Genomic DNA, 26,348 nt, shown 5'->3' on the forward strand with positions numbered 1-26,348 from the left:
GAGAGTCATCAAGATTGGAGACATGCACTTGTTAAACATATTTTTAAGGGAAAAGTGGGACAGGAAAAACCCAGAGTCATAAAGAGACATGAGTTTACTTTCTTGTTGTAGAAAAATAATAGAGAAGGTTATGTCAGATACATTATTTTCAGAATTGGAAAGTTTGGACTTGAAACCATATATCAGCATGCATATGTTGAAAATAGATCTATAACCATCTGTAACATGATGTTCTATAATGATATAATAACAGCTACAAAAGATAAACTGTGCTATGATGTAATTTAAAAGGCGTAGCTTCTCCCTATGATAGGGTCATACACAAAAAACTGACCAATAAATGAGTGCAATTAGGTATTGATGTAATCTTGATAAGATATTACTGCATGGCTTACAAATAGGACATGGCAGGTATCATACAGTATACCTCTTAATCTCTCAGAACAGAAAATTGGGACAAAGACTTAAATAATGGGGGGGCAAAGGGACAGAAATAGGGACAATTTTTAAATATGACAAACTTAGACAGTTGATAGAATAACAGGTTTTGCATTACCATGACTTTTCTGAGTGGTATAACGTCTGAATCTCAAATGTATGTTCTTATTTTCTGACTTCAATCCTCAATGAATTGCCAATGATTTAACAGAAAACCACAGTTTTACTGAGAAACAGACAAAAATATAAGGCAAAAATCTGAACATTCTGCAAAACTCTATACAGCTGAGAGGTAGACATACAGCAATGCAACAGCTAAAATTCTAGGCTAAAGCCAGGGTGCCTGACAATGCTCTGTCTTAGGCCGATATTTACTTAGGTTGTATCTTTCAGCTCTAGCTTTTTCATCTAAGATATTCTACAGTCTGTAATGTAGATGACTTGAAAATTGTTAAACTGATTACATATGTGACAGATAGGGCACATCTACAAAAAAGCTTGACTAAACTGACCATTTGGGCACAGGAGAAAAATATGCTAATAAATACATCAAAAACTAAGCATATAAGACTTGGTAGACATAGATTGAAGGGTGAATATTTAATACAACACATAGTGATTGAGGGTATACTGTTAGACCGACCTTTTAATTTTTCTAATCATATTAACCAATTTATTAATGATAGTTATAAAACTACAGACTGCATAAACAGTGTATAAAAACTAGGAACACTGAAATGATGAGACCTTTGTAAGTTACATTACACCCAAAGTAGAGTATGGGGTAACAATATGCAAACCTGATGAGAAAAAGTATGAGTAAATTCAAAAGAGTACAGTGAAAACATACTAAGGACATTCTTGGATGTGAACATTTAAGTTATTCTGAAAGACAAAAATATCTGAACTTGTACATTGTCTCATACAGATATTTACGATGAGAGTTTATTCAGGTATAAAGGGCATTTAGAGGTTGCTAGCTCTGGGAATGTTTGGGTTTATCAAGAAGTAGTAATTAATCATCAGACAACCTAGGCAAAAGACTCTATAGGACCGAGAAGTGTACTAACTGGTTCTCTGACAGAATAGCTGATACACAGAATAAACTACCACATTACATTTAAGCAAGTACTACTTTAGATATTTTTAAGGAGAACCTGGGCACATTATGGGAATAACTGTTTTTGTATATTGGCATGCTAGAAGGGTATTATTGCCTGTTCTTGAAATATTAGTATGCACTTATGCATGTATGCATCTTTCTCTTGTCCAGCTTTATAAAACATCGATCAGGATGTTCACATAAAGACACACTTAAATTCGGTATACAGAATTTTACAGCTATTTCAATTTACTGCTGAATAGCGATGCTGAATGCAGATTGTATTAAATGATATCAGAAAGGTGTGCTTAGGCTTACACAGGCTAACACATAAAAGTAGTCAAAATAAATTGTGACTATGTACATATGGCTCCCACCACACATGACTACACCAGTTTTAACCAATTTTATGCCATTGATAGGTGAATCTCTTGTGGTTGTTTTAGTGCAGGGATGAGATTTCAATAATCAGTGTTGTTCATTCGCATTTGCCTCTCTGCATGTAAGTGCAGAGCTGCTTTTCACCGATTGCTCATGCACTTCTATGAAACACAAGTCTATGAATCCTACCCCATATTTTAGGACAGTGTTTAGTGTTAAACAGGGCCAGGAATACTATAATTACTGAAACCCACTTCCATTGCAAGCCAATAACTGCCACTGACAAAACTGTGTATTTACCAACAAACCACAATAACCACCAAACTACTGAAAAAACGCCAAAAGCCGAACTTCGGAACTCTCTGGCTTATTTAAATGTTATAAATAAAACCCGTTTTTCGTCCCACCTGAATGTGGGACTTCTTCAGAAACAAACAGTTTAAAATTTCTAAGACTTCTATTTATACATCCTTGTTTATTTAGCGCCAAAAATTTGAATACCATTGTGTTGTAATTTAAAGGGACATGCCTTTCCAACAATACTTTTCTTAATTCAAAGACTTGTTCCCATACTGTTTTTAAACTCATACATCCACATATTACTTTCAACATACATTATAAAACATCCAATACATTTATTATGATTGATAATGCAGCTTTTCTTTGAAATACTCCTCTTCTTTATGCCGTTTATTAACTATGAAATATGATTCGATGCATAAAAAATATGAAAAATAACAAATATGAAAAATTTTAAATATTTTGATACCATTATAAAATTTTACTGATATGAAAATTCATCATTAAGTGTTCCTAAATCGCATATGGAAGCACTTAAGATGCGTCTAATTCATTCATGTGACCACTATAATCCAAACTTCTTAATTTTCTCTCTGTTCTTTCTGATTATATTTTTATACTCACATTAAATTTTTATTGAATCTATTTATACCTACTGAAACATTATATTGATAATTATTTTAAAAGCATGTATATATATATATATATATTTAAAAAACTTCCTGCAATATGTATCTATCCAGAACATATTAAAACTAGTGTTTTTTTGGAAAAACATTTTAATAAAAACCTTTTTATATATGCCAATATGTTTTTAAGAATGTTTACATATTTACTTTTTCACAAATATGATGTTCATCAGGCGATAACGGATTCAGCAATAAACATTTGAGTTTTAAAAGACACATAATAGAACATTTATCATTTAGGCCAGGATGAGTATGTGCATTTAATCTAATTTGCCAATATAGTTCTGTTTTTTCTAAAATTAACCCATAGGGTCCACCTCTCTCATCTTGTGAGATCTGGTGGATGATTTTAAATTTAAACCTATGGTCAGGATGGGCCAATGTGTGTCTCGCTAAAGCATTGTCCTCCTTTTTCTGAACTATACTTCTTAAATGTTCAGATATTCTGTCCCTAAGCCTCCGCTCTGTTTTTCCTATATAGAAGGAAGGATACGCCTGGCATTTTGCCCCAATATACTACCCCTCCCCCCAGGTGTTACAATTATATTTCCCTTTTAATTTAATCTGAAAACTATTTATTTCCACTTTACTCCCTACATCTATAATGTAGCAATAAGGGCACGAGCCACATTTTGCCATGCCTACATTTCTCTGTATGATAGTTTTCTGCCTTTGGAACATCATCTTAAAACTAATGCCTTTCCTCCAAACAATTTTAGGCATAAAATTAAATTTTGAACCTAACGCTACATCTTCATTCAGCAATGACCAATTCTTGATTATGATTTCCTTGATTTGGACATAATCCGAAGAAAAACTCATAATACATGCCAATTTAAAATCATTTAGTGAATTGTGATTTATATCAATGTTTGTTGCCGGACAAAGCCTGACACTATCTTGATTTATGTGCATATCTGATTGTGACCTCAGGATTGGTTCATAAACACCAATCATTCTTTTTGATGTTACTTCTTGTATGAGTTCCTCTATCATTGTAAGTGGATAAGCCCTATTCAAAAACATCTGCTTTAAAACCAAACATTCCTCTTTGAATTTCTCATTTATAGTAATCATTCTTGCTGCCCTTACCAATTGACCTTTTAACACTGATCGATTTTGGTGTAATGGATGGGCGCTTGTAAAATACAAGAATTTATTGGAATATGTTGGTTTCCTATGTAATGCAGCTTCGTATCGCTTATCTAATACATTTTTTGTTAAATTTAGATCTAAAAAGACTGTAGATGTAGTCTCGAAAGTGTGGGTGAATCTCAGAAAATCTGTTGTGTTTTTCATCATGGCTACCAATTAAGTGGCTGTTTTTGCTGACCCCTCTATGACCATAAAAATGTCATCTATAAATCTACCATAATATCTAGTTACATTTTTAAAATTGTCATTGGTAAAAATGTACGTAGTTTCCCAATAAGACAAAACTAGATTTGCGTAACTGGAGCCACACGGCGAGCCCATTGCCACTCCTTTTTTTCTGTATGTAAAACTGCTTGTCAAAAAATATGAAATTATAAGATATAATAATATCTAAAATTTCTTGTGCTAAGGACAATTCAGCTACAGGAGCATTTTTCTGTTGCATCCTTGCTATCACCCATTCTATTCCCTGTTGTTGAGGAATACAGGTGTATAACTCTCTTACATCTACTGTCAAAAAATTAAAATATTCATTGAAAGAGAGATTGTTCACACTACTCAAAAATGCCCAGGAGTCCTTTAAAATCCATTGTTCATCTGATACATATTTTTTCAATATCGAATCCACGAATTTGGCACATGCATACGTTGACGAATTCCTTCCATTCACTATTGGTCTAAGGGGGGGATTTTCAAGATTTTTATGGATTTTAGGCACTCCGAACATGTATGGTACTTTAGGGGCCAATGTCAATAAATAATTAAATGTGTGTAAATCTATTCTAGCTTCAATGAAGAGCTCATTAAGAAAACTCTTAATGAATTGATTAGCTTTGTTGTATTCATTCAATGAAGCTAGATGATACGTCTCTTCCTCTAATATCTTCTTAATATGGTTCTCATAATCTATCATATCCATAAAAAACAGACCTCCCCCTTTATCTGGATTCATAATCCTAATATTGGCAGACAAAAGCAATCAAGGTCTGACCTCTCTTCTTGATTTAAATTGTGAATGAAGTTAGGCTTATTTTTACTTAATTTTCTTAGGTCCAACTCACAAAATTTTTCAAAAGTACAAAGTGCATTATGCAATGGTGGATTATAACTACTTGCCACTTTAAACTCAATGTTGTTCATTGGTTGGTTCCCTAATAGATATTTCAAATTCAATTTCCGTACAAAAAGTTTAAAGTCACATATGGCCTCTGCTAAATTTATTCTACAAGATGGAACAAAAGTCAGTCCTTTTGAAAGAATGTCTACCAATTGTTCTGAGACAAAGAAGTATGAATAATTGTATATTGTGAAGTCACCTTTTTTGTTTGTAATAAGTTTGGGAAGCTTATTTTCGTTAATGTCTATGTTCATCTCCTGTTGTTTCGATTTTTCTTTCTGTTCCATTGTTTCCTTTGGTTCCTCTTCTGAAAACCCTGATTATTCTGCAAACTTATAGCAGACCTTCCCCCATTATTATTGGTAGTTTCCGTGTCATTGTTGTTACGTTCCCTTATCCTTTCACTTCGTCTCAACTGCTCACTGTCCATTCCTTCATTGCCGAATTGCTGTGGGGAAGTCGATGCTTGTGCCATATTCATACCTATATCATTGTTACCCATGTTGTTTTGACCATTATGATCTAATGAACTATATGGATTATTAAGCCTTGTTTGTGAAGGTGGAGGTGGGGGATACGCTGTATTTTTAGTATATTGTATGTGATCTCTTTCCAATTTTTTGATTTTAATTTGTCTCATTTTCTCCATATGTTGTTCAATACTTTGAAATACTCGTGCATACTCATATTTATATCTAACGAATTCAGTATGCTGCTTAATGGAGACATCTACTTTCTCTTTTTTCTCCCCCATTTCTTTGGCCATCATGGTATAATGTTTTATCATCGTTTGCATTAACTGCAAACCATGCTGGTTAAACATTTTAATAAGATCCTGATGGAACTCAGATTCTGCCACCAGGCCCATAGGGTATCTCCATTGCCTTAAACCCTTCGGTACAATTTCCATTCTGAGGCATTCCTGGAAATATTCAATTTCTAAATTTAACTTTTTATATTTCAACATAAATGCATCTAAGTCATTCAATAAATTTGATAAAGATATATTCTGTCCATTATTTTCTGATTCTTTAAAATTTGCGTTGTTATGTCTATTTAAACCTATCGGTGTGATTAGCCAGTCTTTGATGATAGAGACTTGGGACACTTCTCTTGGAGCTGCCAAATTGTTGGTCTGTATCTGACCACTTGTACCTGGCAGCATTACATTTGAAGGACCACCGATACTATTAGTGTTTGAAGCCCCTTTTAGTTGGGCAGATGAATTTGAACAACCAGCTTTTGAACCAGATAACTGAATCACATTTGGAACCGTTACATTATGCACAGTACCTGTGTGTGATACTTGTCCTTGTATCGCTTGTGTTAGCATTCCAGTTCTCAAACCTTGCCCCAGTTCTAATCCATTGGCTGCATTGATTCGGTCTTGCTGAGAATTCTGTACCGACTGTGAGTTAGGTGTATCCTCTGATTCCTTACTTGTTGAAACTACATTGGTCATGACCATTCGGTCCTGCTGCATCGAATATGGTGAAGCTGCATTATCCAATCTGACATTGATTGCTTCGATTTTTTGAGAAAGCAATTTGATGAGTTGCGTGAGTTTATTTCTTTCTTCCGAGTCTCTATTAGTGTCCTTAAATATTGCCGGTGTATCATTCAACGAAGTATCTGCCATGGCATGCAAACTACTTGCCAATGAACCACAATAACCACCAAACTACTGAAAAAATGCCAAAGGCCGAACTTCGGAACTCTCCGGTTTATTTAAACGTTATAAATAAAACCCGTTTTTCGTCCCACCTGAATGTGGGACTTCTTCAGAAACAAACAGTTTAAAATTTCTAAGACTTCTATTTATACATCCTTGTTTATTTAGCGCCAAAAATTTGAATACCATTGTGTTGTAATTTAAAGGGACATGCCTTTCCAGCAATTTTTTTCTTAATTCAAAGACTTGTTCCCATACTGTTTTTAAACTCATACATCCACATATTACTTTCAACATACATTATAAAACATCCAATACATTTATTCTGATTGATAATGCAGCTTTTCTTTGAAATACTCCTCTTCTTTATGCCGTTTATTAACTATGAAATATGATTCGATGCATAAAAAATATGAAAAATAAAAAATATGAAAAATGAAAAATTTAAAATATTTTGATACCATTATAAAATTTTACTGATATGAAAATTCATCATTAAGTGTTCCTAAATCGCATATAGAAGCACTTAAGATGCATCTAATTCATTCATGTGACCACTATAATACATACTTCCTAATTTTCTCTCTGTTCTTTCTGATTATATTTATATATATATATATATATATATATATATATATATATATATATATAAAAAGGTTTTTATTAAAATGTTTTTCCAAAAAACACTAGTTTTAATATGTTCTGGCTAGATACATATTTCAGGAAGTTTTTTAAATATATATATATATATATATATCTATATACATGCTTTTAAAATAATTATCGATATAATGTTTCAGTAGGTATAAATAGATTCAATAAAAATTTAATGTGAGTATAAAAATATAATCAGAAAGAACAGAGAGAAAATTAGGAAGTATGTATTATAGTGGTCACAAGAATGAATTAGACGCAACTTAAGTGCTTCTATATGCGATTTAGGAACACTTAATGATGAATTTTCATATCAGTAAAATTGTATAATGGTATCAAAATATTTAAAATTTTTCATTTTTCATATTTTTTATTTTTCATATTTTTTATGCATCAAATCGTATTTCATAGTTAATAAACAGCATAATGAAGAGGAGTATTTCAAAGAAAAGCTGCATTATCAATCATAATAAATGTATTGGATGTTTTATAATGTATGTTGAAAGTAATATGTGGATGTATGAGTTTAGTCTTTTAATTAAGAAAAGTATTGTTGGAAAGGCATGTTCCTTTAAATTACAACACAATGGTATTCAAATTTTTGGCGCTAAATAAACAAGGATGTATAAATAGAAGTCTTAGAAATTTTAAACTGTTTGTTTCGGAAGAAGCCCCACATTCAGGTGGGACGAAAAACGGGTTTTATTTATAATGTTTAAATAAACCGGAGAGTTCCGAAGTTCGGCTTTTGGCATTTTTTCAGTAAAACTGTGTATTTACCTAGTACTGTTCTAAAAAACAATTACTAGAACTAATCTGTTAGCTACATCAGAGTATTAATGGGATTTGGTAAAAAGGATTAAAGCTATGCACTGTTAACAAGCTGCTTCCTATAGTCCAGGGTTTGATTCTTACAGTCTACACTTGCATATGGCATGACTCTAATCATGTCCTTTACCAAAACAGTGCTCTGGGGAAGCTGGACTAGGCTTCTCAATGTTTTCCTGGACCACTTGCCTAGTAAGTACTTATGACTATAACTATGATTAAAAACGTATGATTATGATTACAATGATTCATTTTTAAAGAATGAAATTATTCTTAATAAATTGTAAGTTTTCCAGTCTAAGTCGTCTTAGTATTACATTTAAGGGGCTTTCATTACTTTTTAATGTTTGCTGGGTAACTATACCATTTTGCTAACTGAGATTCAGTGAAGTTCAGTTCGTGAACATAACTGATCAAAGGAACCATACTGGGAGATTTCTTTCAAAATGAACCACACGGTATTGTATGGGTGAAACACACACACACACACACACGCAAGCACACACACACACACACACACACACACACACACACACACACACACACACACACACACACACACACACACACACACACACACACACACAAGCATGCACCTCCCCCAAAAAACAAAATATGTTTTCCATAACTAGCAGCATGTGCAATGGAAATGTTAGTTTTCAATCCCTTAGTGAAAGTAGTGTTTGGCTGAGGAGACCACTTCTCTCCCAATTTCATCATCAAAGGAAAGATCAGTGGCTTTTCTTTTGGTAAGGCAAGTGACTGCCAAGTGTTATGTTCTAATGTTCCTACTAGTTTGCTGGAGATAATCTGGGGGATTTTTTTCGAGTAAAAGACAGGCATAAACAGCTGTTGCTCTAGCGGATCTTTCTACTTGAGCTTATGATAATATACAAATGACAGTATCACACGTGCTGGTTCTATACGGATGAAACACAGTGCTATCCAATCAGTAACAAATACCTCATTGGCGCCAATATGATCCTGTTGAGCAAATTCTGATGTAGCTTTTTTGCCACCCTAAGGCCAGTCCACTCCACAGCAATTGATGTAGCCAGGCAGAAGAGAATTCCCAGGGAACACAAAATACTGAACACCATAGAGTAGGATGAATGGTTAAAGCCGCACTCCTAAATTAAAAGAAAGTGAAGAGCATAATGTGAATTGCATTGCAAAAACCTGCCCTAAATTTAAATCCAAGTATACTGCTATTCTAAACATAAGAATGTATTTATTTATGTTTGTTTCTTTATCTATTTGCTAACCTGATAATAGGGCTGGACCAGTACACCTCTTCCAAAAATAACCAAGGCTAAAGATAAATTACTGTAGATTCTGATGACATAATACATAATACAAATGATACATGACTCAAAAAAGAAAAAAAAGAAAAATTGTATGTACCACTGAGCTAAGATGGTAAATAATTAAAGCATAAGAATACGTAAATAGCCCTTTGACTAAATTTAGACTATTAAAATTATTATTGGAAAAGCATACGCAGAGTCTGCAAACAAATGTGTCAGCAAGTGTTGCAAAATATTTACATCTGTAAAGCATATACATTTAGAATAAATTTTAACAAAGTTACCAAAGGAAAATCTCCTCTTATTAGGGAGGTGATTTAAGAGGGTCTAGTATGCCAGAAGTCCTTGAGCTTCAGTTTGACATAGATGCTTACTAAAAAAAGATACTTCTATCCTGAGATTTCAGTTAGTTTTGGGACTGTGGTAAAAAGTGTTATAGTGCTTTTGAAAGACAAATTATGGTAAAAAAGGAAGAGGAACTCCCGTCTTGGCAACTCATTTTAGGGTTACCAAATGAAAAGCTGAAATAAACAGATAAGAAGCCAGACTCAAATTAGAATAACAGAAAACTCCTGCAAATAATTCTCCAAAACCAATACCAACCAGTTAGCTCTTTTTTCACTTAAATAATGAATTCTTCATGAAAAAAAGAAACAATGACAAAAATGTTTTTTTTAAGTCCAAAAATGATGACATTAGAAGACAACTAATGGTGGCTGGAATAAAAAAAAAAACTTTCCTGCATCATGCTAAGTGAATTTGTGAGATCAGCAGCCACACGTAGGGTATGTGTGATTCAGACACAAAAGTGTTATGAGGTGGACAGGTCAAGCGTAACTGTCACTATGGCATATGCCAATGGCAGTATAAAGACATGGTAATGAGCAACATTATTAAAATTAGCCTTTCTGTGTATGCTGATGAGGTAAAACAGGATAACAGTATAAATGATGTGAAATGGGGCTACACCCACAGAAGGTTTGAACTTGTCCCACTGTTCACGTTCAGATTAAGGGAATCACTAAAAAATGTTAGCTGCTGCTGCCACAATAGTAAATGTGTATATGTGAGAGGCTCTTATTGCTTCTGCTGCCCTGCCTAGTGGTACGTTGTACATTGCCCTCATATGTGAGTGCTGTGTTATGCTGTACATTGCATTCATATGTTAGTGTTGTGTTATGTTGTACATTGCCCTCATATGTGAGTGTTGTGTTAAGTCGTACATTGCCCTCTTATGTTGCCCTCATATATGGTGGATCTTCTGACTCTGCTTAATGTTTCATGGACTCCATGATACCAACAATGTGGACCAGTACCATATAGATACAGACACTATTTAAAAAATTCTGGACATGTGTTGGCCTTATCAGCAATTGGGTGGGAGTCATGGAGTGCTTATCTCAGTGGATACTAAGTATGTGGGGCTTTATGTATGTTATGTTACAAAGACCTTTCAAAAACCTGCTGAGGACTCAGTGGGGGAATCTCCAACATCTGCCTCAAGAATACTCCATCAGTTTCTCAGTGCCATACTTTAGTATATGGAGGAGCATTTCTGTTTCCCCATGTTCCCAAGAGAAGAGAGCCAACACTGTGCAGAATTTCTATGATATAGCCTGTTTCCCTAAAATACTGGGGCCATAAACAATACACACATTGAAATAAAGGCCCTATTTGATGAACTGGGAAGGAGGTACATGTGCCAAAAAGGCTATCATTCCATCAACTTCCAGGTGGATGGCAATGCACAAGGTATCATCTAAATATGTATTTATGTAGGCCACACAGGATGTTTTCATGACAAACACATATGGTACACCTGTGACATGTCCCAATGTTTTGCTAGGACTGACTTCACTCAGAGGCATCTTATTGGTGATGATGAATATGCCACTGAACCCTAGCTTAATACACTCATATGAAATCCACAGAATCAAACAGACGAGGGGTGCAACAATGACCACTCTCAAAAAAATGAATGCTATTGAACAAATGCTTTGCATGTTAACAGCAGGGTTCCTCTGTCTGAATACATTCACTGGTGCCCTGCAATTTGACCCAGTCAAGTGTGCAAAAATAGTGTTGATGTGTGCAACGTTACACAGTATCATACTTGAAAAGCAGTTACAGAAGGGTAGGCACTTGTAGAAGCAGCAGTTCCAGGCACACCAGGCAGTGGAGACTGAGTCAGATAAGGAGCCAGCAGCAGGGGATAATCATGCCACACAGAGGTGGGAACAGTATGCTGTGGCACTACCAAAGAGGCAGTGGCTTGCATATAGCTTCACAATGTCATACACAAGTGTACAACAAATACATTACTATAAAAAATGTGTATGCAAAACACAGGCTGTGTATACTCATGCATAAGATGGCCATGCTGAGCATCAGACATAGGCAACCGAAATAACAATGTACATAGGGCAGAGCACGGTTATCATCATTTGCACAAACAGGGAAATGTGTGAGGGCTGAGGATTATGAAAGCAAAATGTGCCACTGTGTGTTATGTCAGTGTCTTGAGGGAGGGGGCAATTAAAGTAGAACGCTTGGTAAAGAGCCAGTATTAGTGGAAGCTGTGTGATATACTAAGGGCTGTAGTGATAATATTCCTCTGGTTCTGCTAAGCCACAGCCTCAGCAGTAGTTACAGCATAATAGCTTGATGCAAAGAACAGGTCCAGGGCCTGCATGGCAGAGGTATCAGCAACCTATGTCATCCCCAACTATGGCACCTGTATCTACCAGGAGTTGCATTGGATGTACCACAGCTTTCGCTAGATGATGTGCTCCATGACTGCTAGTTACGTCTGCTACAATATGTGCCACTGTCATAACTGCCATTGGACCAACATAACACGTGTTCACATGGAAGTCCTAGCACTGTGGCAATAGGATCTTGGTCATCTACAGCCATAATGGCTATCATTTGTAGATGTAGCAGTGGACTGGCTTTCTGGAAGGCCTTACAACCTTGGTAGGCAGGCCTTAGAGGACATATCACCTTACAGGATATGACCGAAACCAAGCAAACTCTAATAGGTCATCATGCTCCTCTTGCATCACTCTCACTAACTTTGCCATGGCTGTGGTTGTATTAGCCCCTGCCTCCATGTTAGCCCTGCACATGTGCTGTATATCAGCCAGTGACACACTAACCTCAGATGGAGAACAATAAACATGTCTCCAGTGAGCACTAATACCCACCATCAGTTTGGATTGCTCTATCCCTGTTCTCACTGTGAAATGTGGGTATCTTAGGTATCCATAGGAGTAAAGCATGTGTCCCTGGCCTGTCCAGGGGAGGCAGTAGCCACATTCCCTGTGTTTAGTACACACTCTGTACTCCCTGATTGTTCCAACTCATCCCTGCTATCGTTTATCAGAGGCCACACATTCTCGATCATCAACCTGTGCAGCTCCACAGTGTTGGAGCTGGATAAAGAATCACCTGTGTGTACACTAAAGCACAATATCCTGTGTACGTATCACCCAGCACTGCAAGTACAAATGAAACTGAGATTTACAAGTATTAACATGATACCAATAAATAAGTTAATTGCATACTTTATGCCTATGGCTATACAGGGAGAAATCCTGAAGTATCAACCTACCATAGATCAGACAGCTGTAATAATGTGGACAATGACTAAAGGGTACAGAAGACTTTCAGGTATTCTAACACAAAAATAGGTCTACATAACTGAAGCATCCTCAGTAGATTGTCTCGGTTACAAGTCCAGCTCTGCCCTAGCATTCAGCATCACACTGTGGGACTGTGTGGAGATGTCACTGGCTCAGAGAGTGGCTAGGAGTTCCTTTTAGTTTGTGAGAAGTGGTTCAATTGATGGTCCCCATCCATTGTCCTACCTTCCTGTGAGAGGGATAAAGTTTGTTGTTAGCCAGCTCATGTGATATCGGTAGCCCTGCAATGCATCATCTCATAACAGTGGTTGTCGCCACCATTCACAGTGATATCCCCCACCATACCTTTGCGGGCACAGTCTGGTAGGCTTACTCAGGTGAATGCAGCCTACAGTGCTGCCAGCTATTAAGACAGATGGCCTGCAGTAGCACTTCATTATCTGCATCCGAGAACTTCGATTCACAGCTGGATTTCTCAACAGGGTCCACAGAGTGCTTCTGCTTCCCCTGTTCTTTTTTTTTTTTTTTTGATCTGTAGGTATGCAAACAGTGAAATTAGTAGTCTTTTTTTGTGTGAGCCTGCAATGTCCTTATAACAACAGTCTATTCCCCAGCCATATAGCATGCTGTTTGTGTGCCTGACAGTTATATATCATAGCAAAGACCATACCCCACTTTAGTGAGAGTTTAGTGGTTATGGTCATTGTCTAGTTGGGTTGCCAGGGATAAGGCTTGGAGAAAGCACCTCATTGGTCTTTTGAACATTTTTTAAAGTTGTTTCAGGTTTCACCTTCCTGCTAAGAAGTTAACTTGAGTGTTTCAGCCATTACACACAGTGCTGTCTGAGGAGGAGTAGCTGATCTGTTATATATAGCAACAAGTAGCCTGTTTTTTTTTTTTTTGCTTATTTGTAGTAGTTATTGCTTATTTTAGATATGTATAGCAATTTTATTGTATACTGTATACTTACATTATATTTCATAGCTATTGGCTCACTTGTGATAAACATTTCTGTAGTGTTTTCTCCCACCCACCCTTCGTATTGGCATTTTATCTTTATACCTGCTGGCCTTGCAGTTGCCCACCCCTACTCTAAAACTGATCTTGGAAACTCCTCCCAGTCTGGTGTCATTAGCTCATTCTACCTAATACAGAGAGAATTTCCTTCTGCTCCTCCTTCTAAAAAAAAAAAATGTCTGAATATCCTTGTGCTCTGACTGTGTTTCTCAAACATTTTGGAAATACAGAGTATATTTTACTGCATTTATTAAAACTGTATTTGCCTTAATATTGCTTCAACTCAAGTGCTCTAGGTTGCACTACATCTGAATTGTTTTAGTGTGTTTTAGCTGCTTTTCTGTATATATAGACTTTTCTGTATATGCAGACTAGCTACTTATTCTACTGTATTAGTCTCTTAAATAATTTTTCAGTTGTGCACTTGCCTTGCTTCATTTAAAAAGTTTGAAATTGCTAATTTTATAGAGTTTTAATTGGATTGACTGTTTAGGGCTACAAACTCAAGTGTGTTAGCCTTTTCTGTGTTTATTTAGTGTATTATTGCATTGTTTAGCCTGTTTTAACCAAACAAAAAAAAAAATCTTGTTTGCTCGTTTCTCGCCTTTCCTAGCTAGTATAGTCCAGATCCCAGGCTTTGCTGGTTTCAGGACTTTATTTTCTGTGTTGAGAGCTATCCAGACCTTGCTGTGGTAGAGGGAAGTCCTACTGCTTACCAGTGGGAGTGGTGAGCATTGTACTGCCTGTCTGACACTGAGGAGTGGTTTCCAGCTCTGAAATTGTAATTTTAGCCATTTTGGGCTGATTTCTCTCTCTTTCAACTTTCTGGCATAAAAATGCACGTTTGCGCATTTTTCTCATCGTGCAGCACCGCTGGGCTATGGTTAAACTATTCCAGGTGCCAGAAAGTCTGCTCTTCAAATTCTCCCTTAGAACTTGCTAGTTTCTCAGTAGTAGCACTAAAATATGAACCCCTGTAACTAGCACTTGCTCTAGAATCTGCTGGAAAGCACTAAGAAGCCTTAAACTGATACAAGCACTCAACTCTCCTTGTTAATAAGGAGAAATTAATCGTAGGCACTAAACAGCCTATAATTGCAAAGTACCTTGCAAAGGTAAGAGAAAACAGCTCTTGTACTTTACAAAAAAGCACCTAAACAGGCATGTCCAAAGGTCAGCTTCTGGTGATTTCTCCTGTCCACCTGGTGAATCTGGGCATACTGGGGCAATGCAGCAACTGCCTCATGTACACAGACAACCCTCTCCTCCTACCACCCAACACTACAACCTGCAAGAGATGCACTTACATAACCAAACTGGAAGCAAAGCTCTCTCCAGCCAAGATTGTGCTAGACAGTCAAGAGGAAAAGAATAACACCTGCACTACACCTCAAGCAACACCTAGCCCTTCAAAACCCACACCATCAACACCCACACATAGCAACACTAAACCCACGTATGCGGAGGTCCTTAACATTAACCTGCCTAAGCAACAAGGACCTCCGAAGCTGAAACACAAACAAACACCAGTCACAACCAGTGACACATCGCTCACAACACCAGTGTGCCACTCAACAACAGCCCCTAAGCCAAGACAATGTACCCAACATTGTAGTCATAGGTGACTCTATAGTCAGGCACATTGATATCCTACTCACCAGGCTGAACAAGGAGAAAATTACAGTCACCTGCCTGTCGGGTGCCAGGATCCACCACATAACGCATGCACTCAAGTCACTCCACAAGTACAAATACGACTCTGTCATTGTCCATGTTGGAGTGAATGACTTGAGACGTACCTCTCTGGACTACATGAAAAGAGACATGGAAGAGCTCTTGGATCATGTGGCCCCGGCAGGTATGACCGTAGCCCTGAGTAGCATCCTGCCTTCGCCCAGAATGATATCACAGTATAAGGACAAAATGATTGACTTCAACAATTGGCTAAGCTTCTGGTGTCATTCAAAGGGGATCCAGTATCTGTCTGCCTGGAACGACATGATCGATAGACCATGATGCTTTGTCAGAGATGGTCTGCACCTATCACCCTAGGGATTCAGGTTACTGGCTAAAGCTCTCACCACCCCTATAAGCCTTTTTTAGGCAAGGTTCAAAGGACAAAACCACCAACGTAAGAGATACAAACATGCAAAATCTGAAGGTAATGCTACTCAATGCTAGAAGTCTAAACCTCAAAATGCACTCTCTCGAAGCACTCCTAAAAATGGAGAACATCGATATCTGTGCAGTAACTGAGACCTGGTTCAAGGCTCCAGAGAGCACCCCTGCAATACCAGGCTACAACTCTTACCACACTTTTCAGCCACCAAATAAAGACCGAAACACTAAAGGTGGAGGAGTGTCCATATTCACCAAGGATATTCACACCTCCAGGCTAGTTGCCCAGCACAATGCATCTGAAATTCTCCAGGGGCAACAAACACTAGGTAAGACTGAAATCCAAATTGTAGCTTGCTACAGATCCCCCACCATGCCCCAAGATTCTCACTACACCTTTCTAAACATACTGGACAATATTAAGATACAACCAGACACCCTAATACTGGGTGATTTCAACTACCCTGCAATTAACTGGGAAAACTACTCGGGTACCAACACCTTTTCCCAACGGTTCTTGGAATTCATAAATTCCAACGCCCTGGATCAACTAATCCATGGTCCCACCAGGGGCTTCCATATCCTAGACCTGGTCACTACCAACATGGGAGATAGATGCTCCACACCAGTGGTCACCCCCTCATTGGTCAGGTCTGACCATAAACAAATCATCCTTGACATCCGCATCCCACCCCCACCCCCCAGTAAGGAAACCTCCGTAAAAAATTCTATAAAGCCAACTTCATGCTACTCAAGTCAGAAGTGACAAACGTCATGACACCTATGCAGATGGGAGCTGAAAGTTCGACTGCTGAATCCTACACTATGGCATTGTATGAGCACATCCACTCATGCATGAATCGTGCCATCCCAAATAGAACCAAGATGCTATCCTCCAAAAAAAGGAAGCCAAATCTGGTGGTCCCCTGCCATAAACAAAGTATACAACAGAAGAAAGAAACTGTTGCAAAAAAGAAGAAAATCCCAGGATGCAAAAAGTTCCCCTACCAGCCTCAGTAAGAAGCTGAAATCCCTCATAAAATCCTCCAAAGCTAGTTACAAAAATAAAATTGGCAAAAATTCCAAAGACAACCACAAGGCATTCTATAGATATGTCAAGAATCTAAATGGCAATGCTCAGATATGCTCTGAGCTACAACAGAATGGCATTAAATATACTGATCCCAAGGATATTGCCAATATCCTGGCAGATCGATTTAGTGCAAACTTCACCCTCCTCTCACCACCTAAAGGGCCCATCTCAATACCAAAAGATTGCCAAATTCCGGTAATCACAACCACACAGGTAGAAACCGCACTCTCCAAATCTAAGAATACAGCTTCCATGGGACCAGATGACATCCCAGGCTGTGTACTACATGAACTTCAAAATGAACTGGCACCTCACCTAAGTGTCATGTTTAATCATAGCCTCACCTCAGGCTTCATGCCCACTGAGTGGTGCACAGCTACAGTTATCCCACTCCACAAGGGGGGATCCAACTTGGATCCCGGGAATTACCGTCCCATCAGTCTGACAAGCCTGATCTGCAAGGGCATAAAACTCATTATCATGGAACTTATAAACAAAGACATTGGCAACCTTCAAACACTGGACCACACCCAGTTTGGGTTCATGAAGGGCCGATCTTGTCACCTGAACCTGACTGACTTCTTCAAATCAGTCTCCAGTGGTATGGACGAGGGTAAGGTGGTCCACACAGCCTATCTGGACCTTGCCAAAGCCTTTGACACCATCCCCCACTCCGGAATCATAGATAAACTTACTAAGCTGGGCATAAATCCCTACATCACTCGATGGGTTGACAACTGGCTTACTGACAGAACCCAGTCTGTTAAAGTAGCCAACTCCAAATCCAGCTCCAGACAAGTGACAAGTGGAGTACCTCAGAGTTCAGTCCTGGGACCGTTCTTGTTTGGCATCTACTTCTCTGAAGTACAGACCAACACTAAGGGACTCTGGCTAACAAAGTTCGCAGATGACTGCAAACTGGGAGCCATTATTGAATCCCCAAATGATGTAGATATTCTACAAAAGGGCCTTACAGAAACAGATGCTGGGTGCCAGAGCCATGGGCTCAAGCTTAATGACAAGAAATGTATAGTTATCCACTTTGGAAAATAAAACATGTACCCATGAATTACCACATAGGTGGCAGTACACTAAACACTGAAATTGTGATGAGAGACTTGGGGATACAGGTGGACAGTGTTCCCACCTTCGATAACCACATTGCCACAACAGTCAGCAAATCCTTCTATGTGGCACACCTCATCACTAAGGGCTTTTCATCCAGAAAAAAGGAGGTCATTGTCCCACTGTATTCATCCCTCATTAGACCCATTATAGAGTACAATGCCCCATTTGGTATGTACCTCAAAAGACGTCTGCAACTGCCGAAAAGACTGCAGAAATACCTCACTAAAAGAATCACAGGCTTAAAGCAGATGCCCTATACTGACCGTTTAAAAAACTCCAGCTATACTCTGTGGCATATCGTCTACTCAGAGGTGATCTCTGCTTAACATACAAGGCCATGTCAAACCCTGAGCTGTTGGACATGCTCCACTTAAAGAAATCCCAATCCCTCAGAGCCACACGCTCCGGGGATCGAAACCTTGTCAATACAATGAACAAAACATGCTGGAGTAATAGGTTCCTGACCCAAAGACTCCCCATACTCTGGAATCGACTGCCCGTACATGTCAAGCACAGCGTCTCCTTGATGCTCTTCAAAAGGAACCTTGAAGATTGGATGGGAGATAGGAAATTCACGCCGGGGATCACGTCAGTCACCCTGCTAGACAGGGGTCCAGGAAAGTAAATATTGTGGGAAGAAATATCCAGGGAGTTGTTATGGCTAGGCTTGTATAGGCCTTAGGGCCGATAGCCTAGTACCAACCTATGTAGCTATGCTGTAATTAATGTCAGGCGCATAAGTTTACTGAGCAAATGCTCCCTACCAAACAATAACCATATAGTAATTGCAACTGACTCAGGTGGCATGACAGTTTTTCTTAGGGTTAAAATGGTTTTGCAAATGACACGTGTAATGTATACAACAGTCAGATTTATTTACTGAAAGTGGTATCAGTAGCTCAGCATAACTGTTCTAAATTGTGCTTTGAGAATGTGCTGATGGATGTGTCTCCCATTATGCTTAGCAATCCTTCAGCCCAAGTACTCTACCCTTTCATTTTCCATCTCAATGCACTTACAAGTACTGATAAACAGATTTCTTACTATGTCAGCAAGTTCAATAGTAGTAAAAAGCAGATGTGCTTGTCAATATGAACATGAAAAAGCAGGTTTTACCTTATATAAGCAGCACATCAGGTTTATTTGAACAATTCCTCTGTATTTCAGGTATTGCAGTTTCAGAAACTGGCTGCTCTGTTGATTCTTCCATAGTGCAATGAGGATCTCTGCCTGTCATACCACTTACAGCATACAGATTCACTTGGCTGGACACAATGGTTATACTAATTAGGGCTCAACTCATTATTGTTTCTGAATTGCTCAAATTTCACAATAAGAATACCTGCTAACCATCATGCTCAAGTCTCTATTATGCTGTTTAGATGCCTGGGTTGCTGTGGGCAGCACCACATCTGCACAGTCCAGGCCATGCCTCCGGAGGTGATCTGTAATTCCACAAACAACATTATATGCATGGAATCGGTGAAGAGACTGATTTCTAAACCTATACTGAGATACAGAACTGTCATGCTTCATGTCATCCATTGTGGGCTGTAATAATCAAGTATGTGCATAATTCTAGCCCTCCATCTGTCATGCAAATGAGGTGCGTGTTTATGCCCATCATGGCATTTGGTACATACAAGAAATTTTCTGGGCACCAATATTCTGTCATTTTCCCTGTAATTCTTCAAGGAGACTGAAAAAGAAGAGGATAGTGCTCCTTTAATAGCACAGGGGTGGATGTGGAGGAGTCAAATATCTTTCTTTACCTCCTCCATAAGAATTACAGACAATGGCTACTGCAACAGGGCTATCAAGGGCCTTGGTATAAAACGAATCCTGTAATTGTTTAGCCCTGACCATCACCCATGCCACCGGCATCCCATGTTTGATGGAATGGTGTCATCACCATTACAGTGACATGAGGTGCCACAATCTTGACCTACTCAGCTAGGGGGAGGGTGTAGTGAAACAGCAGTCACTCCCAATGCTATAGGTAGACTGTATGTTGGCTGCAAATTTAACTTGCGTATCATCCGCAGATAATAAATACTTCTCTGTTTCTCTCCATTTCCCATGGAGAGATAGCAATGAATAGGAAGCTGCACATGAGGAGACTGGAGTGACTAAGAGACCACCAGAGTGATTATACCTGTTTCAGAATGTGCAGCTTTTAATATTAAAATTGTATATATTAAGTTCAATACAGTATACCTTTCATAAACGACTGCCACTTCTGTCATATCTTCAATAGTTCCAAACCAATAGTATGACCATTGGATGTCATTAGTGTGGGACTGTGCACAAATCCTCTCATTTACCTCGATAAATGACTGAAGATGTTAAGGCTCTGCTCCCACATTGTGATAATGTATTTATCTCATCTTCTTCCTCTTCTCTTTTGTGATAATTTTCCCACTGAAGTGTCTGTCTCATTATACTGAGTGCAGTATTGGGCATTGTAAATATGTATGAGCAGCTTTTCTGGATGTGTGAACAATCTTGTCCTGGACAATTGTTGCCAATATACTTGTTTCTGTCACCTTTAACATATGAGGGACATGTATGTCTGAGCACCATTTATCTTTGTATAAGTACATTTGTCTCAAGTATCCCATTATTATGTCTTGCACCACTGACCTCTGCTGGTCTGTTCAGGTTGCTCATAATGTTAATCCTTTGACTTTCAGAATGCAGGTGCTGAGATGTTGAAGGCAGTATGTTCAGGTCCCCTCTCACTTGTATATTTGACCAGCCTTGTTAAGTTGGGAAGTGTATCTTTTGTTAAGTGAACTATATTAGGTGTAACTTAATCATATGACAAGTACACATCTTCTTTATTTTTCGCATAATTTGTATTTCACTCACCTCCCCATTATCTTTGCTGCTTTCCCTTTTATTACATACATTTATTTTATTTTTTTTTTCTGTCAATTTATTTTATTTTTATATAGAACACCAGCATCACGGCCTGTACCTATGCCTCAGGAAGACATTATCATCCCCCCACAGGTGGCAGCAGCAGCAGCAGTGAAATCACCTCCACCAAAAGTACCCAGCACATCTCGGTACCAGCCTGCCACTATTACTTCCTGCTGTACCAGTACCACCTAGTATAGGTAGCCCTGCAATAGATGCTGGGACTGATGTACCTACCAACAGCAGTGCCACAGAAGACAACACTTTGTTACCCACAGGCAACTGGCAGACATTGTATGTGTGTGGAGGATAACTGACAGGAAGTTAGATGCCATAATTGGCTAGATGGAGAACCTTCCTTGGTGTCCACTGTCTCCACCATCTGGTATAAGGCCTGGAAGTTATGGTATCCATAATGATGTGTAATCTCCCACTGTATCTCATATCCTGGTGTTCTCCTCTCTTTTCTGTCAATTCCCTCCTCTGATGGTTGTATAATCCTCCCCATACTATTGTCTCCCCTTTGGTTGTCAGATGTGTCCTTTAATATTGTACTGTCTTCCCTCATTTTGTTACCACACACCCTGTTAATCGTATCTCTCTTCTCCAGCTACCTACCTTAACCCTCTCACCTTCCTCTTACATTATTTACTTCCCAAACTTACCTTCTCTTTATGCATCAAAAATGGGCATATGTCCCACAAAACATTATCCCCACCTTTGATATAAATTTGCCACTTTCTACTGATTACATTATTGTTCCATATATTCCTGTCACGTTTTCAAACATTTCACTTAGGAATACTACAATATTCACATCTCATACCATCACAATTTGCTAGACCAATCCCCTATACCTTTCTATCTTATACCAAGAGGATGTTATTAAGCTGTACTGTTTCCTCACACCCCAAATCTGCACTGGTCATTGTGGAATCTTGCTCAGCTCTTTTCTCTTCTATAGCCAGCCTGATAGCACTGGGTACTTTGAAGCAGTACAGTGACTGCATCAGGGAACAGAAACCATTTATTACTAACTCACAATGGTTTAATGTGGGAAACATGTAAGTATTTCTTTAATTTGGTGGCTACCTTTTCACTTCAGAACCCAACATACATGCACCAACATCACAGAGCATCTTCAATACACCAACTACAGCTGAGGTTGTTAAGTGAACCTGCCTATGCCTCCCATTCTAAAGACTAAGAAACTTCAGCAGTTATCTCACACAACAACAAATCTACCTTTGCCCAAATTAAATTCCACTTCAGTCTTCATGTACTGAGTCCTATAGTCAGTCAACATACATCTAAGTGTCACAAGGATGTAGAATGCAAGCCCTTAAGTTTCTCTGAAATGAGAATAATGCCGAGATTTGAAGAAAAGGTAGTTGGCTTTAATAATAGGGTACTGGGGTGATGACATTCTATGGGGATCTAGTGTGTGTATAGTTGGCTTTAATAATAGGGTACTGGGGTGATGGCATTCTATGGGGATCTAGTGTGTGTGTGTGTGTGTGTGTGTGTGTGTATCAGTTTAGACAAATTACTTCTAGCCATTTCGTTTTGCCAGAGATAGCCTGTGTCCCTAAATATGGTTTTCAGATTCTAGCTAAATCCTTTGCTGCCCCTGTAGTGCCTTTTTAGGCACATCCAATATTTTGACATTCAAATTCTGAACAGAGTAATTCAGAGCACATTACAGTGGCTCTACTCAGTGCCAAGAATCTTAACAAAAAAACCCACATTTGAGGCCCTTCTGTAACCTGACCACATCTGTAAATGTTCAATTACAGAGCCATGATGTCAAAGCAATGTAAGCACTCCCTCTATGTCTGATTTTAGCACCTATTACATCTTCAGTCCTACTGGCAATTATTGGGAGCATTACTTTCATTTTCTCATAAGTGATTCCTCAGGACATCAAATCTGAAATCCAAGATGTTCAATAAAGAAGATTAATTGTTTCATATCTAGCTATAAATCACTCTATATTTCCAGTTCTGACCATGACAGCTAGCTTTACACCTTAGTTGAAATGCCTGTTAAACCTAATAATTTCTATTGGTGGACCTCAATTATCTATCAATAAACTGGATGACCTACACTATGGTCAGCATGCCCAATGCTTCCTCAGCATTATAAGTGCTAACTCCCTTGTACAAATAGTTATCCTACTAGGGGGGCCTTGATACTCTTGATTGTGTCCCCAAAATATGATAATTTCTTGCACATCTCCATATGTATCATCTTTGCCATTAAATCAGGTCATAAACCAGTAAACCTTTCTATTAAAACTGGTGTGATTTTCCCTGCAAATATCTCTGTTTAGAAATATCTTAAAAGTAAACCTTCATGAATTACACGATGACCTAATTAAATTCCACTTCAGTCTTGCTTTAATGAGCCCCATTGCCAGAGATACTGGCTATGCCTCTGACTTCTACTCCCATTTTTATAGTTACACTGATAAGGCAGTCTCTATCTACACCACATATAATAAGAAATTAAAAAGTAAACCTCAATGTTGCAACACTCAAATAAATAAACCTTTTAAAAATAAAATATGTAATTTATTTCTTATAAAAAGCAAACTAGTAAAGAGCTTAAAGGAGCTATTAGGAAGCTCTAAATTAAAATAGCCACACAGAAACCACAACAATAGCTAGAAATATATATTTTTTACTTTGCCAGGAAGTTTAAAAAATAACACCCAGAACTGTTTGGAGGAATTCCACAATACTAGTCACTCTGACCCAAAGAAAACAGGTAATGACCTATCTGACAAATTTAGTAAAAATGTTACTCCACCCATGGTTAGAGCTATTCCAAAGTACCAGCCACCCCTATAATTACTATGGAACAAGTCCTTTCAGCCCTCTCAAAAGCTAAGAGCACCTCATCCATGCTCACATCTCAACCTCTATTTATATTCCTTAATCGAAACATCTCCACTGGATGCATTTCTGAAACCTAGAAAATGGCCATTATAATGCTTTTACACAAGTGTGGTCCAACCATAGATTCTGGAAACTGTAGACCCATTAGTCTTACTAGCCTCATAAGCAAAGCTAAACAACATATTATCTCGAACCTCATAAATTTAGACATTAATAAATATCTTCACTCTGGACCCTCATCAGTTTGGCTTTGTCAAATGCAGACACTGTTTTTTAACCTTGTTAATTTATTTGAAAAAGTCACTGAAGCAGTGAGTAGATATGCAGTACATTAGCATATCTGGACCTAGTTAAAATCTTTGATACTATTCCCCATGCTGGCATTATTGACAGACTTGTAAATCTGAATATAAATCCATGTGTTATGTGATGGATAGCTAACTAGTTATATGACAGATCCAACGTGGTTAGAGTCAGAGGATCTGCTTCTGAAAATTAAAGAGTTACCAGTGGCATATTCATACCTCTCAACCTGGAAACATCAAAAATCTGGACAAAGGCCCATGAAAAACAGGTACAAAACTGTACTCTAATTAACATAACATTTACATACATAATTATATAACCCCACCCTCTCCAATGGAATTGTGGGATACCAACTTTCAAACGCAAACTGAAGTCCCCCCTGCTCTATCTCATCTCACATAACTTCTTTATCCCTATCCAAGGCGCTCCTTTCTAGTTCACAAGGCTACATCACACATTCTCTCTTCATTTTCTCATAGCTGGTTAAGACTGTCAGCTCAGTCTGGGCACCCAGTAATCATTAACCCCGCCCCACTACTTGAGTAATCTCCAATATTGTCTTTGTGTAGAAGTTTCCTTTAAACAGTGTGCATTGTATAGTGCAACCACCAATACTTTCTTTGAATTCATTCTTATAAAAGATTTACTTTTATGTATGTAGACTACAATGTAACCACCAAAACTGACTTTATACAATTTACTTAAATAATTGCTTTATGTATATGTTTTGTATAGTGCAATTAATTCATTGTTTAACTCTTGATCTGTTTCAGTTATACTTATAAACTTAAATACTTTTGCTTTAATAGTTGTTTTGCACATTGTCATAATAATCTTTTCTACATATCCTTAGAGCTTTTCTCCTCTGGGCTTCCACATAAAAAACCCTTTAATTCCCAGTCAGATATTTCCCAGTAAAGAAATGTAAATAAATTAAATAGATTTAAGAACATTCACGTTGAATGACTTCCCTTTTCACTACCACCTACCAACTGTCTTTAGGAAATCCTTCTATGTAGTGCAATTAACAACTAAAATCATACCTTCATGGTCTACAGAAGTGTTCCTTTTACTCCTCCCTTATCACATCTATATTAGAATGTAAGGCATTGGTATGTTTCTTTTCACACATGTTGCACAAACAGAAAAAAATACACAGGACTTCCTCATCAAGAAAATCTCAGGTGTGAGCTCCCTACCCTACAGAGAATGTCTAAAAGTCCTGTCACTCTACCTTGTCTCCTACATACATCTACATGACAACTGCTTGGCTTTCAAGACTGCAAACAACCATTTTCAATTTGACTTTTACATATTCTTAAAACAGGTAGCATACCAACACCCCTCCTATGGATGTAAATCTCCATTGTAATATTAACAAAACCTGTAGTCAGGATAGAGATCATCTCCCAAAGGATCCCTTTCCTATGGAATAAGCTGTCACCACATTTTAAATACAGCCTGGAAGAGTGGATTGGTATCCATTACTTCAGCCTAGTCTAACTCCTCAAACCTTTATGGATAGAGGGAAAAAGCAGTAGGAGTTGGAATGGCTAGGCTGTTGATGACCTGCATGA

General features: G+C 38.0%; 1 protein-coding gene across 6 annotated transcripts in view; it reads right to left on the minus strand.

The window, feature by feature from the left end:
• The window catches only part of ABCC8 (ATP binding cassette subfamily C member 8), a 2,552,355-nt gene that overhangs the window by 536,865 nt on the left and 1,989,142 nt on the right, over positions 1-26,348 (minus strand). For all 6 annotated transcript variants that reach the window (XM_044082872.1, XM_044082868.1, XM_044082869.1 and 3 more), the window contains one exon: positions 9,300-9,466. In XM_044082872.1, the coding sequence (XP_043938807.1) occupies positions 9,300-9,466 (167 nt within the window). The remainder of the gene's footprint in view (positions 1-9,299; positions 9,467-26,348) is intronic.

This window comes from Protopterus annectens, chromosome 9.part0 (genome assembly GCF_019279795.1).
Source record: "Protopterus annectens isolate FY-2018-M chromosome 9.part0, PAN1.0, whole genome shotgun sequence".
NCBI lineage: Eukaryota > Metazoa > Chordata > Ceratodontiformes > Protopteridae > Protopterus > Protopterus annectens.